Source organism: Hyaena hyaena, unplaced genomic scaffold (assembly GCF_003009895.1).
Source record: "Hyaena hyaena isolate Hyena2069 unplaced genomic scaffold, ASM300989v1 scaffold_700, whole genome shotgun sequence".
Lineage (NCBI taxonomy): Eukaryota > Metazoa > Chordata > Mammalia > Carnivora > Hyaenidae > Hyaena > Hyaena hyaena.
In genome coordinates, this window is record NW_024081331.1 from 177299 (window position 1) to 195590 (window position 18292).

Below are 18292 nucleotides of genomic sequence, written 5' to 3' on the forward strand. Positions count from 1 at the left end.
GTGGTAATTCCCAGGATTTCAGGTGAAAGCCAAAGCCATTATTATGCAGATAATTAACTTTATCTATGGAAGTCTTTCCTCTTCTGAAGTGTGATTAAAAGGGAAACCATACAGAACAATTTTCTTTGTCTTAAAACTATATGGCTCATGGACTATCCCTTCACTGATGACAGTGTCCTCCACTCATTGAGACCTGGAATGAACCAATGATAAACCAAAGAGAAGCCAAAATCCAAGCAAAGGGCCCAAGTTGGGCCAATAGAAAGGAACAGGGAAAGAAATGATGGAGGCAAAAAGAAAAAAAGAAAAATTCAAAAGAGAAAATCTTTTTATTTGTAAGTCAGACCCTAAATAATCCTCCTCATCCCCTCAAAATTCCTAAATCTCAATGCTCTAAAACTCGAAGAGCACTAAGTACTGAAAACTTGCATCCTTTCGAATGGATCCTTTTTCCTTCTGAAAAAGCACTAGGCTACTATACTGATTTTGCTAGTGCTGAGGACCACATCTCTTCAAAGAGCCCTGGAGAGCTACGATTTTAGAGGCTTGTTGGGCTTCTCCAACCTTATGTCTTGCCTTCAGAAGTACCTTTTATGGAAAGAACCTCAGGTCAGAATAATCTAAAATAATCTAACCTCTCAGCCTCACAAAATATGGCAATGGAAACAAAAGAAAAGAAAAGAAAAGAAAAGAAAAGAAAAAAGGAAGGAAGGAAGGAAGGAGGAAAGAAAGAAAGAAAGAAAGAAAGAAAGAAAGAAAGAAAGAAAGAAAGAAAAGAAAAGAAAAGAAAAAAAACCAGGCATTCTATTAATAAATAAGGAATCTCAGGTTTCACAACACGAAACACACAAATTCAAAATGTGAATTTCTGCCATGAGTCTGGGACTTTTCTCACTGATCCAGAGCCCTTATCTTCAGAGAAACCATGCAGATCAGAGTAGCCCTCTCCTTGCTGGGAGTCTGCCTCCAAGCAAATGAGCACCGCTGAGAACCAACTAGACAACTAGACAGAAGTGCTGGGGCCACGGGGGAGGGAGGGGGTCCCCACGAATCCTTCCTTTCCAAAACCCAGCAGGGAATGGAAGAAATGGGGATGAATGAGAGGGTTAGGTGGGCTGTTTTAAGAGCTTACCCTAGGGCGCCTGGGTGGCTCAGTCGGTTAAGCGTCCGACTTCAGCTCAGGTCATGATCTCACGGATCATGGGTTCGAGCCCCACACCAGGGCTGTGTGCTGACAGCTAGCTGGAGCCTGTTTCGGATTCTGTGTCTCCCTCTCTCTCTGACCCTCCCCTGCTCATGCTGTCTCTCTCTCTCTCTCTCTCTCAGAAATAAATAAAACATTAAAAATTAAAAAAAAAAAAAAAAAAGAGCTCACCCTGCTAAGGGGCCTAGAGTGCCAAGTCAAGCTGCAGCCTCCAGAGATTAGAGCTGTAGGATACGTTGGGGGTAAGTGTGCTGTACTGGGTAGAAGCCAGAACCATATGGCCTCAGTGGAGAAGAAGGGGTTTAGAGGACAGTGATATACGATCAAGAGTTAAAAGCTGATCCTGAACACTTCAGAGCTACGGGTTGAAGAAGTATCTGCCAGACCTCCTCTTTTTCTAAGGTGATACTTGGTGACATTTATTTTTCATTTCATGTTTAATATAGGAGTTTAGTGCTATGAATTTCCCCTCATATACTCTTCTAATGACATCCCACAAATTTTGATGTGTTTTATTTTCATTTTTATTTATTCTTAAATATTTTAATTCCTTTTTTATTTCTTCTTTCACCATTGGTTATTAAAAGTGAGCTATTTCGTTTCCAGATATTTAAAGTTTTCCAGAGATATTTTTTTCTTGATTTCTCATTTCATTCCACTGTGATCAGAGAAGATATTTTGTATGATTCTCATCATTCTAAATTTATTGAGAATTTTTATGTGTCCAGAAATATCTTTGGAAATGTTTTACATGCATTTGAAAAGAATTTGTATTTCTTATTGAATGGAATGTTCTGTACATGTTGATCAGGTTAAGTTGAATGATAATTTTATTCAATTCTACTATACTCTCACTGACTTTCTGCCCAATTATTCTATCAATTATTGAGAGCTTGAAAGCTCCTATCATAATTATGGATTTGCTATTTTTCCTTATAGTTCTATAAGTTTTTGCTTCATGGGTTTTGAAGCTTTCATGTCAATTTCATAAACATTTAGAATTGATATGTACTCTTGATAAATGGACCCATCTGCCATTATGAAATGATTTTCTTTCTCCCTGGAAATATTTTTTGCTCCAAAATCCATGTTTATGGATTTTAATATAGCCACTCTGCCTTTCTCTTTCACTGATGTTAGCATGGAGTCTTTTCCCATCTTTTTACTTTTAACCTATCTTTTTCCTTTATATGAGTTAGGCATCATATAATTGAATTTTGCTATTTAAACCAGGCTGCTAACTTCTGCCTTTTAATTGGGTGTACTTAGACCATTTACATTTAATGGGATTATAGATATAGTTGAGTCCAAAATTATTATCTTGCTCTTTGTTTCCTATTTGTCCAATCTATTTTTTCTTTTTTCTCTCTTTATAACTTCTCTAGTATTAACTATCTTTTATGAATCCACTTTATTTTATTGGCTTATTAGTAATAACTCTTTGTTTTGTTATTATAGTAGGTGATTTAGGTTTATAGTATACAATTAAGCTCATCATGGTCTACCTTCAAAAGCTATTCTGCCACTTTATACATAGTACCTAAATTTTATAATCATATTCTTCCATTTGTCTACTTACCCTGTGTGTTATTATTGTTATTATTATCTTTTCTTACCTTTTAATTATAACATGTCATTTATGTAACTTAAAAACATAAACAGGCAAAATTCATTTTACAAGTCTGCACATATCGATATTTGAAGATCTGCAACAAATATACTGGAGTGCTGGCCCATGACAAGTGCTGAGGAGAGAAAAGGGCGCAGGCAGGGGAGAGAAAAGGGCAAAAAATGAAAGTGACAAGAAATAACAGGTAGAGGAGTCATATATTCAACTTTTTAAAAAAGAAGACACATTCCTTGGTATATTAAGACTAGCAAGTAAGATGAGCAACAAATAATTATAAAAAGTATGAGTTACAATCTTCAAAGTACAGTTTATATGATAGACAAATAATGACAGTAAATGTTTTTCAAAATTGGAGTATCCGAAAGATGCTTTGGTTTTTATTTTATCTTGTAGCAATACTAAGGGTGACTGGAGGCAAGGGTGGTAATAGAAATGAGAACAAGAGTAAATGCAGTGAAAATAGAATGTCATTTTTAATTTAAAAAAATGTTTTGTTAAGTGTATTTATTTATTTTCAGAGAGACAGAGACAGCATGAATGGGGGAGGGGCAGAGAAAGGAAGAAAGAGAATCCCAAGCAAGATCTGCTCTGCCAGCACAAAGCCCGATGTGAGGCTTGAACTCACAAACTATGAGATCATGACCTGAGCCAAAAAATTAAGAGTCAGATGCTTAACTGACTGAGCCATGCAAGCACCCCAAATTTTTAAATCTACTATAATATTTAAAGGGTCTAACAGTATAAGAAGGGTCTAACTAAAAAAAAAATAGTAGAGGAATAAAATGAATAGACTAGTGGAAAATTAAAAAGCTAAAAATTTTAGTGAGCAAAAAATTTTTGTTTCCATTAAAGATGAAGAAAAAAGAAGTGCATTTATTCTCCCACCTGAAACAAGTGAAAAACAGACCAAATATATGAAACGACAATTTTTAAGACACTGAATAGCAGGCAACAAAGGACCCTGATCCACAAGAAATGAGAAACTAACAAGGTAAATCCCATGATTGCACTAGTTTACTGCCTTGAGAGGGTTTCCATGCCATGGACTAGACCTTTATCATATAAAGTTCAAATTCTTCAGCCTGGCACACGATGTCCTCCCTCATGTAACCTTTGTTTACCTCTGCAACCACAGCAACATTGTCAATGTTGTCAAACCACGCTTATTACCATAACCATAACACATAATACCAAAACATAGCTATTATCAAAGGCCTACCATTTGGCAAAGACTGACGGATTTCTTGTTGAAAAAGAAGACACAGTTCCTATCCTTGGTTTAGTAAGAGTAGTAAGTAAGATGAACAATAAATAATTATAAAAAGTATGAGTTATAATCTTCAAAGTATCAGTTACCATGAGTGTACATTTTCTGGAGGAATTCAAGGTTAAAGTTCTTTTTCCTAGTGAAGCAGTGTCTAACTGAGAGATAAGTGATAGATGAGTAAGAGGTAGCCCAGTGAAAGATAATGGCAAGAAGCAATATACACAAAAGGAACAATGTGGGCAAGAACTTAGGTATGTCCACCAAATGGAAAGAAGCCCATGTGCCCTTGATGACTGGATTGTAGTGAGTCTCTCTTTGGAAGACTGGGGATGCTTCTTTAACTCACCTGTCCTGCCCCCCACCCCCAATAATACCTGAGAAGATTTATGCATCATGAGCCATCAAATTTCCATGTTTTCACGTGCCTGTATTGTTTCATATGTGTTGTTTCTGATGTTTTAAATCCTTTTATCTTTTTTCTTTTGGGCAAAGTTGTCATATTTTTGGGCACAACTTAAGCATCTTCTCACAGAAAAGAGCTTTCTGACTGTTTATTCCTATATCCCACTTGGAATGATCATTTTTCCCCCTCAATTTTTCACCCTGTGCTTTGAATCTATGCATATTATTGTTAATGTATGTGTTTCTGTCCCTTGAACTTGAGTTATTCAGAGCTAAAATCATGTCTTGTAAATTTTTATTTCACCATTTTTAGGATCTGTAATGGTCATGGCTAATTTTATTGCTGCTCTTCATTCCATTAGAAAGGAAATACAAGTGCTATCTATAGACAATCTACACAAAATTATTCATTCAGCGCATTTGATTACAGTAATAGTATTAAAAGTGCTTTTAATGACAAAACATTATTTAATTATGCTTTGCTTGTTTCCTTTTAGTTTTTGGTACAACTTAACTACGTGATTGTCCTTTTGGTTTCTTTTTTTTTTTAGGTTATTTTTGAGACAGAGAGACAGAGCACGAGCAGGGAAGAGGCAGAGAAAGAGGGAGACACAGAATGCGAAGCAGGTTGCAGGGTCTGAGCTGTCAGCACAGAGCCCAATGTGGGGGTCCAACTCACAAACCACAACCATGAGTTCATGACCTGAGCCGAAGTCAGATGCTTAACCAACTGAGCCACCCAGGCGCCCCTGTCCTTTTTGTTTCTAACGTATTTGTCCAAAACAAAGTACAGAAATCTAAATATTCATTTCAGTAACAACAGTGCACGACTTAATATTTCCCCTTAAATTTGTAAATCTGTAGTAAATGTTTCTCAACTTCCTTTGATTGTTTCATGCCCCATGCTGCAGAAGACATGAGTATGAAAGGGAACCTCAGTTTTTGAATGACTTCCCTTTTTTCGTTGACTCCACCTCCCACTATGCAGCCTTTCTGGATTTGTGTGTGTGTGTGTGCAGAAGTGAGATAATGTTTTAGAATTCTTCATGGTCCTCTTCTTTAACAGAATACTTCTAGGGAATAATACAACAGGATTTAGAAATCATTCAAACTTTGGACTGGACAAACTCAGAATGGTGCTACATGGAAACCCCAGATCTACTGGTAAACATTTCTTATTTATTTCACCTTTGCCTTTAATGTAGCATAAAATTATTCTGGCAGTCAACAGATCTTACTTACTAGTGGTTGGCATCAGTCAGGTATGGGAAACGGGCATTAAGCTTCTATGGCAATAACTTGTGTCTGCAACAGGTTCCAAACTAAAGATGGGAGCTAAAGATTAGATTTGGCATCAGTTTTGTCAAACTATGGAGGGGAGATTCAGAAAGAAGCTGAAATGAACTGAACTGTATTGAGTCTGGAAACAATCGTTAGAAAAGATAGAACGCGCTGAGATGAATATATATGGAAAGTTGATCACCTCGAGAAACTTTACAATAACATCCCTGAGTGTTGAAATCTACCTCTTGATGTATATGGATGTGTTAAGCTCATTTAGCATTTTTAATGGTTTTTCAGAGCTTTTATTATTGAAGGATAGCCCGCCACATGAAAGCATGAGTCATAAGCGTACTGTTCGGTGACTTATCCCAAAGTAGATGCTCCTGTGTGGTCACCAATGCATTCGGACTTCTACGCAAGTGTTGGGTTAGAGTAAGAATAAGAAGTGAGAGTAATAAAAAGCTTCAGAGTTTTATGCTCTTTCCAATATTTTGGTTTCTTGAAAAGAAACATTGTCATTTTATTCCATCAGTGTTCAGCTACTCCTTAGCAGGCAGTGTGCCATGTACTGGTGAAACAGTGCTGAACTTGATAGGTATAATCCATTCCCTCATGGAACTTGCTATCCAACCATCTGGATCAGGTGGGCTTGGAGATGGGGATATCTGTAGTTGAATATTGTTCTGTGCCTGTGGAGGGAACTGCTCCCTGCTAAATTTCATGGTTGCTTTTTTGATTTTCCACGTTTTCAGGTCTGCTTTTGAAATTCTTCTCCATCCCCAACTTGCTTCTAATTCCTCACCCCTGGGTTGCCTATACACGTGAACATTTTCAAAGCTATTTCATTGAGACTATATGATCCTGGGTATGAATATGTTCAGTCCACCTTGCCATTTAGAAGGAAAGGTTCTTGCGGCTCCTGGGTGGCTCAGTCGGTTGAGTGTCCGGCTTCAGCTCAGGTCATGATCTCACGGTTCGTGGGTTTGAGCCCCGCATTGGGCTCTGTGCTGACGGCTAGCTCAGAGCCTGGAGCCAGCTTCAGATTCTGTGTTTCCCTCTCTCTCTGACCCTCCCCTGCTCATGTTCTGTCTCTCTCTGTCTAAAAAATAAAAATAAACTATTAAAAATTTTTTTTAAAAAGGAGAAAGATTCTTTGTCTTGGATGGACTTTCCTTGTTAATCTCAAAATTCTTCCAAGTCTCTTTGTTGGGAAGACAATACTGTTGTCTGTTTTTTGTTTTTTGTTTTTTTTCACAGACTTTAGAAGATGGTTTGTCCTCCTGAGTCCCTCCACTGTGGCTGTGGTCTCAGTTCTCAGTTCCTGCTTGGTCACCAATTCTCTTGGTGAGTGCTTTGTCAAATTTACTCACAGTCTTAGCCGACACTGACAAAAATTATTTAAAAGCAAACAATTCTCCTGAGGGCTGAACGGGGTCTAAAAACACACTTAGTGATTTCAAAGGGTCAGATATTAAAAGTACAAAGTAAGATCCGAACCATGTGACATCAAAAAAAGGAACAAAATATTGGCACAGGCTCCCCCAGAATAAAATAAACTCTTACAGCTGGGGGGGAAAAGTGCATTTTGTTTAAAGATTTGAAATAATGTCTACCTAAAAAATAGAGAATAGGGTTTTTTTTTCTGAGGAAAAACCTCAGAATTATTGGGATGAAACGGAATTTGGGGAACACTTTAATAAATTCAAATGCCAAAATTTACCTAAAAATGTATTGAGGGAAGCCAGATATGTAGGCGTGAGAGCACAGATTCTTGATAAAGTAATCATAGAAAGGTAGCTGAGACACTGGGGGGGGATTTGTGGGGTAGAAGGAATTATTTTATGGAAAGAAATAATAGGAAAATATCTCCGTCTCAATTTCCGTTTAAGTAGAAAAGTTTTGAGCAGATTTCAACTAGTATTTTAAAAATTCATGGTGTTTTACATATATATACACAATGGGTGTTAAATTCCTTATGACTATGCTATTTAACTCTCCATGGAGATCATGCCAGTTGACGTTATAAAGAATATCAGAATTGTGTTACTTAGCATTACTGGTTTTAAGTCATGATTTCATCCCAAACCCGTGATGCCGTTATCTGTATTCCCAAAGGGCACCCTCCTGTCGTACCATGGATGAGTTCAGGCATGCTTCTCCAATTTCGCTTTGAAAAATAAATAAGTAATCAAAAGACCCATAATTCTCAAGTTGCTCTTTGGATCTCGACCAACTGCTGCCTTTACCTGTTGTTGCAGGAGCCGCGGAGAAGGAGCTGAGGCTGGTGGACGGTGAAGACGGGTGCACGGGGAGAGTGGAGGTGAAAGTCCATGAGGAGTGGGGAACTGTGTGTAATAATGACTGGGGCATGGACGAGGTCTCCGTGATTTGTAGGCAGCTGGGTTGTCCCACTGCTGTCAAAGCCACTGGATGGGCTAATGCCAGGCCAGGCTCTGGACAAATTTGGATGGATCATGTTTCTTGTCGAGGGAATGAATCTGCTCTCTGGGACTGCAAACATGAAGGCTGGGGGAAGCATAACTGCACTCATCAGCAGGATGCCGGTGTGACCTGCTCAGGTAAGACTTGCAAAAGTCAAAGCCTTGGGCGCCTGGGTGGCTCAGTCGGTTAAGTGACTGACTGGGTTTTGGCTCAGGTCATGATCTCGCTATTCATGAGTTCGAGCCCTGTATCGGGCTCTGTGCTGACAGGCAAGCCTGCTTGGGATCTTCTTGCTATCTCTCTCTCTTTCTCTCTCTCTCTCTGCCTCTCCTCAGCTTGCACACACACATGCTCTCTCTCTCTCAAAATAAATAAATAAGCATTAAAAAAAACCTCAAAACCTTGGCATGAAATGCTTTGTGGGAAAAACAAATATGTAGATGGATTGAAAATGAAAAGGAGCCAGTTTGCTGTAAATCATCTAGTCCATGTATAAAACCACCCAATCCATTGTTAATAGATCAGAAAATGCATGACAAACCCCCTAAAAGAAACGATCAAAAGATTCTAAACACTGCCATCAAGGAGGAAGTGACCAGTTGTAATTTTATGGTCCATAAATCTACTATGAGTTTCTACTCCTTACATAAAAACACCATGATATCTAAGTTCATTCCTTGTCTTCTTTCTCAGTGACACACTGCTTTCGTGGATCGACCTTTTTGTCCAGTAACTGCTAATCAACTCATTGAACCAAGAAATAAATATTCCTAACACTAATCCTTTATTGGAGGAAGGATGTTTTGCAGACTATTATTGCTTTTTCCCGTGTACAGTGCTGTTCGTTTCATTTACATGGTGGTTTTCACTTATAAAACATGTCATAAATTTTTATCTCCGGTGACCATAAAATAACTCAGAAAGTTATGTGTCAGACCTTTCTGATGACAGATCCCAAGGTCGTATTTATGACCCAGGTCAGGTTCCCGGGCTTCCCATTTCTCTTTGCTGACTTCACTGGCTTTTCTGCAACCCTCTCACCTCCTAACCTTTTTCTTAGAGACCATCTCTTACATGGGGCTGGTTTTAAAAAGGACTCCTCTCTACACAGGCACTGTGGGGTAATGTGAGCAACACGGGCTAGAATCTAGAAAAATGAGGGACTAAATTCCAAATCAGCCTCTTCTTAATGTTATTTTGTTAAATCTTTCTAAACTTCCATTTCTGAGAACTCAGTGCTTTAATACGTGTAGAGCTACTGGTACACTGGTAGGTATGTAATAAGTGTTTAACTTTAGTTTCCTCATAGCTCACTGCTTCTCATTACTTGACAACTCAGTTTTCTTTTGTTTCCTTCCTTCCTTACTTCTTTGCTTCCTTCTTCCCTCCTTCCCTCCCTCCCTCTCCTCCGCCTCCTCCTCCGTCTTCTTTTTGTCTTTTATCATTAATCATCATAGGGGAAAGATGGGGAATAACAATAGTAACATCTACATCAAGCATCTACAGCAAAGAAGATTTCTAAAAATCATAATAAATCTTGCCAGGCTCTCACTATATTGCAGTCTACAGAGCTGAGTGTTTAAGCTCAGACATCAGTGTCGCACTTTTAACTCTTGTTTTCTGTTTTTTATACTTAAGGATAGAATTAATCAAATTTGCTTTTGGAAGTTTATACAGCTAAAGCTCCAACTGGTGCATGCCTAGCCACTCAACGGCTCCCTACTTTCACGAGTGTTCAGAACTTGTATTTCTGAGGTTTCCCTACCCTGACTAATGCTCAGTCCTTAGACCCTCTAGAGTATAACAGTCAAGAGAGTAAAACGCTGGTGTTAGACGGCTTTTTCTTTTTTCATCCTGGCTCTACTACTTTCTGGGTGTATGATCCCGTGACAATTAGGCAAATTGAGAATTCGAGAAGTAGGGCTAATGGGCAATTATAATCTTTACATCGTGGGGAATTTTAATCTTTTAAAGACCAACTAACGACAAGGATTTTCATCTACACCTACTTGCCAAGGATGATGTTTTACAGACTAAAATTTGCTTTCTGTTTTGTCTTGTTTCTTGTTTCTTGACAATTAGGCACATTGAGAATCTGTGAACTAGGACAGTAGAAGTAATATGTAATGCCTAATGTTGTGATGATTAAAGAAGACTAAATGTGATACGCTTGGGACCCCACATGCCTATTTTAATTGTGAATTATTATTTTTCTTAATATAAATTGTCCAGGATTTTAAAAAATCCTGTTCAGTAGAGGTCTTTGCCTAGTATTTAGGGCTTTTAAAAGTGGGTTACTTTCTCAAAAAAAAAAAGTGCTTCTAAACATTTTGTTGAAGCACAGATTTTGTTTTTTGGATGTCCTCAATTTTCATCCCAAATCTCCTTTTCTTGGGTATTTTTGTTCTCATAGAAAAATCTAGGGAAGAGTGTATAGACAGAATTTTCTTTATGAGAAAGTTATTCTTTGCTAAAAATGGTACCAGATGAATTGGGGAAGGGGGGTTAAAAAGGCTTTGATTCAAACAGGATATTGGTAGGAAATGAATTATTTTGATTTATTTTTCCTCAATGTTTATTAATTTGGTATACCACAGGCTACTTTTGCGAACTGTTGTGCATGCTCATGCATTTTTATTTTTCGCTTTTTCCTTGTTTCTAATTTAATTTGACTTCAGACAATTCTTCATGCTCTAAACTGTTTGCGATACAGCAAGATTAAAATAAAGGTTTTGAACGTTCAACAAATGACCAGTTTGCCATTTTTTTCTACTTTGTTGTATGGACCCATTTTATTTTTTTCTAGTTTTTTAAACAGGTGCTTTGAGTCAAAATTATCTATTTCTACATAAAACAGTGTTTGTTCTGTCTTAATAATTATGGAAGGAACCAAAACAAAACAGAAAGCAAATTTTAATCTGGTAAAACATCATCTTTGCTAAGTAAGTATAGATGAAAATCCTAGTTGTGCGTTAGTCTTTAAAAGATTAAAATTCCCCACTATATAGGGATGGGTAGCATCCAAAATGAGGCACCATATTTAAGGACAGCATCAAATCTCCAGTGTCCAGAGGAAGCTCATTTCCTAACATCACTTCTGAACTCTGATTCTTTTCTCTGCTCCAGATGGATCCAATTTGGAGATGAGGCTGATGAATGGAGGGAACAACTGTTCTGGAAGAATAGAGGTCAAGTTCCAAGGACAGTGGGGAACAGTGTGTGATGATAACTTCAACATAGATCATGCTTCTGTGGTTTGTAAACAACTTGAATGTGGAAGTGCTGTCAGTTTCTCTGGTTCAGCTAATTTTGGAGAAGGTTCTGGACCAATCTGGTTTGATGATCTCGTATGCAGTGGAAATGAGTCAGCTCTCTGGAATTGCAAGCACGAAGGATGGGGAAAGCATAACTGTGATCACGCTGAGGATGTTGGAGTGATTTGCTTAGGTAAGGACTGATCTGGGTTTGTTCTGTTCTTCACGAGAGGACCAAAGAAAGGGGGTGAGAGTCTCAAAAGCTTGAACTCCTAAAACCATACTGAAGCCCGCTTCCTTGATCACATTATTACCTAATTTCTGGTTCCTGATCTGATACCTGTGGCATTTTGACCACAGCTGAAATGTGGGTCCTGACATGAGGGGGGAAGGATGAACAGTGAAGTCGAGGTCCAAGTCATGAAGATAGAAGGAGGTGTTTAGGGAATAATCCAATCATCCTCCCTCTTCCCCACCCCCCTCACCAAAAAAAAAAAAAGAAAGAAAAAAGAAAAAAAACAAAGAAGGAAAAGAATTAGGGAGGAAACAGCTTTAACTAGCAAATTGTGCGTGGGGGATGAATTTTGAAGCAAATCACACCACGTATCATCCTCTACCTGCGACAGAGTTAGCCCCCACCCCTTCCCAAAATATTAGTTCAAGTGGACAGAATCAAATGATAAAAAAATAATTTGATTTTCTATTAAGACCTCCTTGATGCTAGTGCTGTGGTACGAACAGGCTCTGTGTCTCTCTGGAGACTTTCATGTCCCATGCTTACTCAGGACACAGGGACAGTGGCTTTGTGTCTACAGGGATGACACTCTCCTTTTGTCACTCGAGTTCTTCTCTGGAAGCGGACCTAGTAGGTCTTGGACCCCAGTGAACATTTAGAAAATATAATAGAGTGAAGATGTCCTTGTATTCACCAGATACCACCACCCACCCCTGCCCCCCTTTTTTTCAAATGAGGAAACTCAATTCAAACTAACTTTAAGGAAGGAGAATACTGACTCAGGAAACTGAGGAATCCACACAGTATAGTTGGCTTCACTCATGGCTGGATTCCAACATTGAACCAATGCTGTGGGGGGTTTGGCTTTTTCTTTCTTTTTTTTAAAATTTAATTTAATTTTTTTATTTTTTTATTTAAAAAATTTTTTTAAATGTTTTATTTATTTCTGAGAGAGAGAGAGAGAGAGAAAGACAGACAGACAATGTGAGCAGGGGAGGGTCAGAGAGAGAAGGAGACACAGAATCTGAAGCAAGCTCCAGGCTCTGAGCTGTCAGCACAGAGCCCAATGTGGGGTTTGAACCCACAAATCATGAGATCATGACCTGAGCTGAAGTCAGATGCTTAACCAACTGAGCCACCCGGGTACCCCTAATTTAATTTTTTTAATTAATAATTTGTTTATTTTTAAATATACATCCAAGTTAGTTAGCATATGGTGCAACAATGATTTCAGGAGTAGATTCCTTAATGCCCCTTACCCCTTTAGCCCATCCCCCCGACCACAATCCCTCCAGAAACCCTCCATTTGTTCTCCATATTTAAGTCTCTTATGTTTTGTCTCCTTCCCTGCTTTTATATTATTTTTGCTTCCCTTCCCTTATGTTCATCTGTTTTATATCTTAAAGTCCTCATATGAGTAAAGTCATATGATATTTGTCCTTCTCCGACTGACTAATATCATTTAGCCTAATACCCTCTAGTTCCATCCATGTAGTTGCAAATGGCAAGATTTCATTCTTTTTGATTGCTGAATAGTACTCCATTGTATATATATACCATATCTTCTTTATCCATCCACCCATCGATGGACTTTTGGGCTCTATCCATACTTTGGCTATTGTCAATAGTGCTGCTATAAACATTGGGGTGCACGTGACCCTTCGAAACAGTATACCTATATCCTGTGGATAAATACCTAGTAGTGCAATTGCTGGGTTGTAGGATAGTTATATTTTTGAGGAACCTCCACGCTGTTTACAGAGTGGCACCAGTTTGCATTCCCATGGCTTTTTCTTTCTTAAATTGGCTTTTTTGTTATTGTTGAAAAACAAGACAATCTATTGTTTAAACCACAAAAAATGGGACTCCTACAGAGAAGATGGATTTTGTTAGCTGAAGGAAGAGAAAGGGATTTGGGAGAGAAAAAAAGCACAGTGGGTACCTTCCATTACCATTTACCCACCAAAATCCTTCTAGACCCCAGACCAGCACATTTCTTCTCAATGCTGAGGATTCACAAGAAACAGCATTGTGGCCACAAATGCTAAAACCACCAGAGGAAAAGGGCAATGTGTTTATTGTAAGGTACTGTTCAGAATCATGTTCTGTTCTTGGAGGACAATTGGTCAGGTCATGATGAGGTCCTTTTTCTCTTTGCTAGCTTTTGGACTAAGGAACTATTCCCAAAGGAACCAGGCATATGACACAAACCAGATAATATAGGTAAGTACTACAGTCAGAGACAAAAGTCAGGGTGAGTGCTGAGGCATACCGGGGCGGTGGGTACCAACTAAACACATGCAAATGTATATTTAACAAACAATAAACTCTGTGATGGTCAAACAAACAAATCTCTAGATAAAATTTAGCCCCTGGACCTCCTGTTAGGAACTCTTTCTTCAGTATATGCTCTCTGTACTAGAAAGGTCTGTCTTTTTTTTTTTTTTAATTAATATTGAAGCATCAGTGACATAAATGTTATGTTAGTTTCAGGTATACTATATACTGATTGGTTCGGAAAGTCTATAAATCACTCACTGCTGACACAATAAGTGTAGTTACCCTATGTCACTACACAGAGTTATTACGGTGTTATTGACTATATTCCCTGTGCCGTACTTTTCACCTCTCTGACTTGTTTATTTTATAAGTAGAAGTTGGTACCTCTTTTTTTTTTTTAATGTTTTATTTATTTCTAGGAGAGAGAGAGAGAGACAGCGTGAGCAGGGGAGGGTCAGAGAGAGAGGGAGTCACAGACTGAAACAGGCTCCAGGCTCTGAGCTGGCAGTCAGCACAGAGCCCCACGTGGGGCTCGAACCCACGAACAGCGAGATCATGACCTAAGCGAAAGTCGGACGCTTAACCGACTAAGCCACCCAGGTGCCCCAGAAGTTGATACCTCTTAAGTCCCTTTATCCCCACACCCACCTCACCTCTGGCAGCCACCAGCTTGTTCCCTATAGTTAAGATCCTGTTTGTTCACTTGGTTTTTGGATCCCACATATAAATGAATTCATACGACATTTGCCTTTCCCTGTCTGACTTCGTTCACTTAGTATAATGCCTTCCTGGTCCATCCATGTTGTCACAAATGGCAGGATCTCATTCTCTTTATGGCTGAGTAATATTCCATTGTATATATACACCACACCTTTTTTAATGTTTATTTATTTTGGAGAGAGAGAGGCAGAGAGAGAACACACGCAGGGGTGGGACAGAAAGAGAGAGGGGGACGTAAAATCCCAAACAGGCTCCAGCTGTCAGCGCAGAGCCAAATTCAGGGCTCAAACTCATGAACTGTGAAATCATGACCTGAGCCGAAGTTGGACGCTTCACCGACTGAACTACCCATGCGCCCCAATATATATACCATTCCTTTTTTACCCATTCATCTATCAATGGACACTTGGGCTGCTTCCCTAATTTGGAAATTATAAATATTACTGCAATAAACATAGGGGTGCATGTATCCCTTTGAATTAGTGTTTTTGTATTTTTGAGGTGAATACCTAGTAGTGCAATTACTGGATCATAGAGTGGTTCTTTTCGTTTTTTGAGGAACCTTCCCACTGTTTTCCATCGTGAGCCAGTTTGCATTCCCACCAACAGTGCACGAGGGTTTCCGTTTCCCCACGTCCTCGCCAACACTTGTTTCTTCTTGTCTTTCTGATACTGGCCATTCTGAAAAGTCCGGTCTTCTTGCCCAAGGCATGCCTTCTCCACGTTCAATGATTTCCGGTGGCACTGTACCCCTCTTTTCTGTCTCTATTTATATTTCCCCCACATTCTTGTTTCTTTATCACTGATTTGTTCCATGTCCCTGTTACAGATGGAGCGGATCTGAGCCTGAGACTGGTGGATGGAGTCACCGAATGTTCTGGGAGATTAGAAGTGAGGTTTCAAGGGGAATGGGGGACAGTGTGTGATGATGGCTGGGACAGCAATGATGCCGCGGTTGCGTGCAAGCAGCTGGGATGCCCAACGACCGTAACTGCCATTGGTCGAGTTAATGCCAGTGAAGGAAGTGGACACATTTGGCTTGACAGTGTTTCCTGCCTCGGACAGGAGTCTGCCCTCTGGCAGTGCAGACACCACGAGTGGGGAAAGCATTACTGCAATCATAATGAAGATGCTGGTGTGACCTGTTCTGGTAAGTTAAAAGAAAAACAGAGAAGGAAGGACCTGTGTTCTCTAGGGGTAGGGCTGGGTGTGAGATGTGAGAGATAGAAATGTCTACTAATTTCCTTGTTCCTTCTTTTATAGTTATGAGGAATCTTTTTTTTTATGTTTTTCTTTATTTCTGAGAGAGAGAAAGAGAGAGAGAGAGCGTGAGCAGGGCTGGGTCAGAGAGAGAGGGAGACACAGAATCTGAAGCAGTCTCTAGGCTCTGAGCTAGCTGTCAGCACAGAGCCCGGCACAGGACTTAAACCCACGAAACGTGAGATCATGACCTGAGCCGAAGTCGGACGCTTAACCGACTGAGCCACCCAGGTGCCCCATATAGTCATGAGGAATCTTAAACATATTCTTTATTTGGCTAGTTTGGAGGGTTGCCTATTTTCTGCAGTAATTATTCAGGCTCTTCTTAGGGACCACGTTTCAGATTCTAAATCTACCTGGAGCTCTGAGACACAAAATGTTATGTCTTTTTTTTCTTTTTTAATTTTTTTTAATGTTTGTTTTTGAAGGAAAGACAGAGCATGAGTGGGGGAGGGGCGGAGAGAGGGAGACACAGAAACTAAAGTAGGTTTAGAGTCTGAGATGTCAGTACAGAGCCCAACACAGGGCTTGAATCCATGAGCCATGGGATGATGACCTGAGCCAAAGTCAGCTGCTTTGGCTGACTAAGCCACCCAGGTGCCCCAAAATGTTTTATCTTTTTATAATATCTCTGACTTGACAGAGAAGGACAGATACCATATGTTTGCATGTATAGGTGGATTAGAAGGAACTTAACGGGGAGAAGAAGGGGAAAAATAGTGGGGGAGAGGGAGGGAGGCAAACCATGAGAGACTCTTGAATGCTGAGAACAAACTGAGGGCTGATGGGGGTGGGAGAAAGGGGAAGGGGGGTGATGGGCATGGAAGAGGGCACTTGTGGGGATGAGCACTGGGTGTTATATGGAAACCAACTTGACAATAAACTATTAAAAAATTAAAAAATAAAATAAAATATCTCTGACTTGCTCATATTTTTCTGCCATTGACAATAGTTTTCTTTTTTTAAGTTTGGTTCTTTGTTTGTTTGTTTATCTATCTAGAGAACAAGCTGGGGAGGGGCAGAGAAGGGAACAAAAGATCTAAAGCAGGCTCTGTGTTGACATCAGAGTGTCCGATGCCGGGCTCATACTCACAAACCGTGAGATCATGAGTTGAGCCAAAGTTGGGTGCTCAACCGACTGAGCCACCCAGGCGCCCCTACTGACATGTTTTCTTAAACCTTGAACCTATAATCCTGTTTTGAACCAAAGTCATGGCCTCTACTGGCTGTTAAAAAAAAAAGCTAGGGGATGGATAAGCCATAATTTCCAAACGCCTCAGTATCTAAGAGGGAGCAAGAACAAGAGTACATCCTCTGGGAGCGAACCTCCGCGTGTCCCTGCGGACTAAGTGTGTGTTTCTTTTGTAGACGGATCAGATCTGGAGCTGAGACTTGTGGGCGGAGGCAGCCGCTGTGCGGGGATGGTGGAGGTGGAAATTCAGAAGCTGGTAGGGAAAGTGTGCGACCGAAGCTGGGGACTGAAAGAAGCCGATGTGGTGTGCAGGCAGCTGGGATGTGGATCTGCTCTCAAAACATCCTATCAGAGCTTTTCTAAAACCAAGGCACCAACAACATGGCTGTTTTTAGGCAGCTGTAGTGGGAACGAAACTTCTCTCTGGGACTGCAAGAATTGGCAGTGGGGTGGACTTAGCTGTGACCACTACGATGCAGCGACAGTTACCTGCTCAGGTAAGACTTTCTATCAACAGTGTTAAGAACTTGAATTCCAAGAGTGTCAGTTTCTAGTAATGTCCTTGAAACTGGCGAGAAACCTGGGTCCCTGACTAGATCTCACTCAACCAACCAGAAAATAACTATCCCATTGGGTGAATTTCAGAGAAACTTGTAATTCATTTCGTACCTTGGTCCCAAGTGTTTTGTTTTACTTTTGTGTTCACTTTTTGCCCACTTTAGCTTTTGAGTGCTTTTTCTTTTTGTTTCTTTTTTTGTTTGCTTTTGTTTTTATTTAAATACTGCTTAGTTAACATACAGTGTAATATTAGTTCAGATGTACAAATCAGTGATTCAGTACTTACATACAAGGGCACCTGGATGGCTCAGTCGGTTAAGCATTTGACTTTGACTTAGGTCATGATCTCACGGTTCCTGAGTTCAAGTTCGAGGCCTGTGAAGGGTTCTGTGCTGACAGCTCAGAGCCTAGAGTCTGCTTCTGATTCTGTGTCTCCCTCTCTCTCTGCCCCTCCCCTGCTCATGTTTAGTCTCTGCCTCTGTCTGTCTCTCTCAAAAATAAATAAAAACATTAAAAAAATATTTATATACAATACCTGGTGCTCATCACGCCGAGTGCCCTCCT

At 39.8% G+C, this 18292-nt stretch overlaps 1 protein-coding gene across 1 annotated transcript in view; it reads left to right on the forward strand.

Annotated features, from left to right (window-relative positions):
* Positions 1–5514: 5514 nt before the first annotated feature.
* Positions 5515–18292, forward strand: part of CD163 (CD163 molecule) — a 34003-nt gene continuing 21225 nt past the window's right edge. Inside the window, exons 1-6 of the mRNA XM_039217571.1 lie at positions 5515–5667; positions 7045–7131; positions 8046–8366; positions 11356–11676; positions 15548–15868; positions 17347–17667. Of these exons, the coding sequence (XP_039073502.1) occupies positions 5550–5667; positions 7045–7131; positions 8046–8366; positions 11356–11676; positions 15548–15868; positions 17347–17667 (1489 nt within the window). The 5' untranslated portion in view covers positions 5515–5549. The remainder of the gene's footprint in view (positions 5668–7044; positions 7132–8045; positions 8367–11355; positions 11677–15547; positions 15869–17346; positions 17668–18292) is intronic.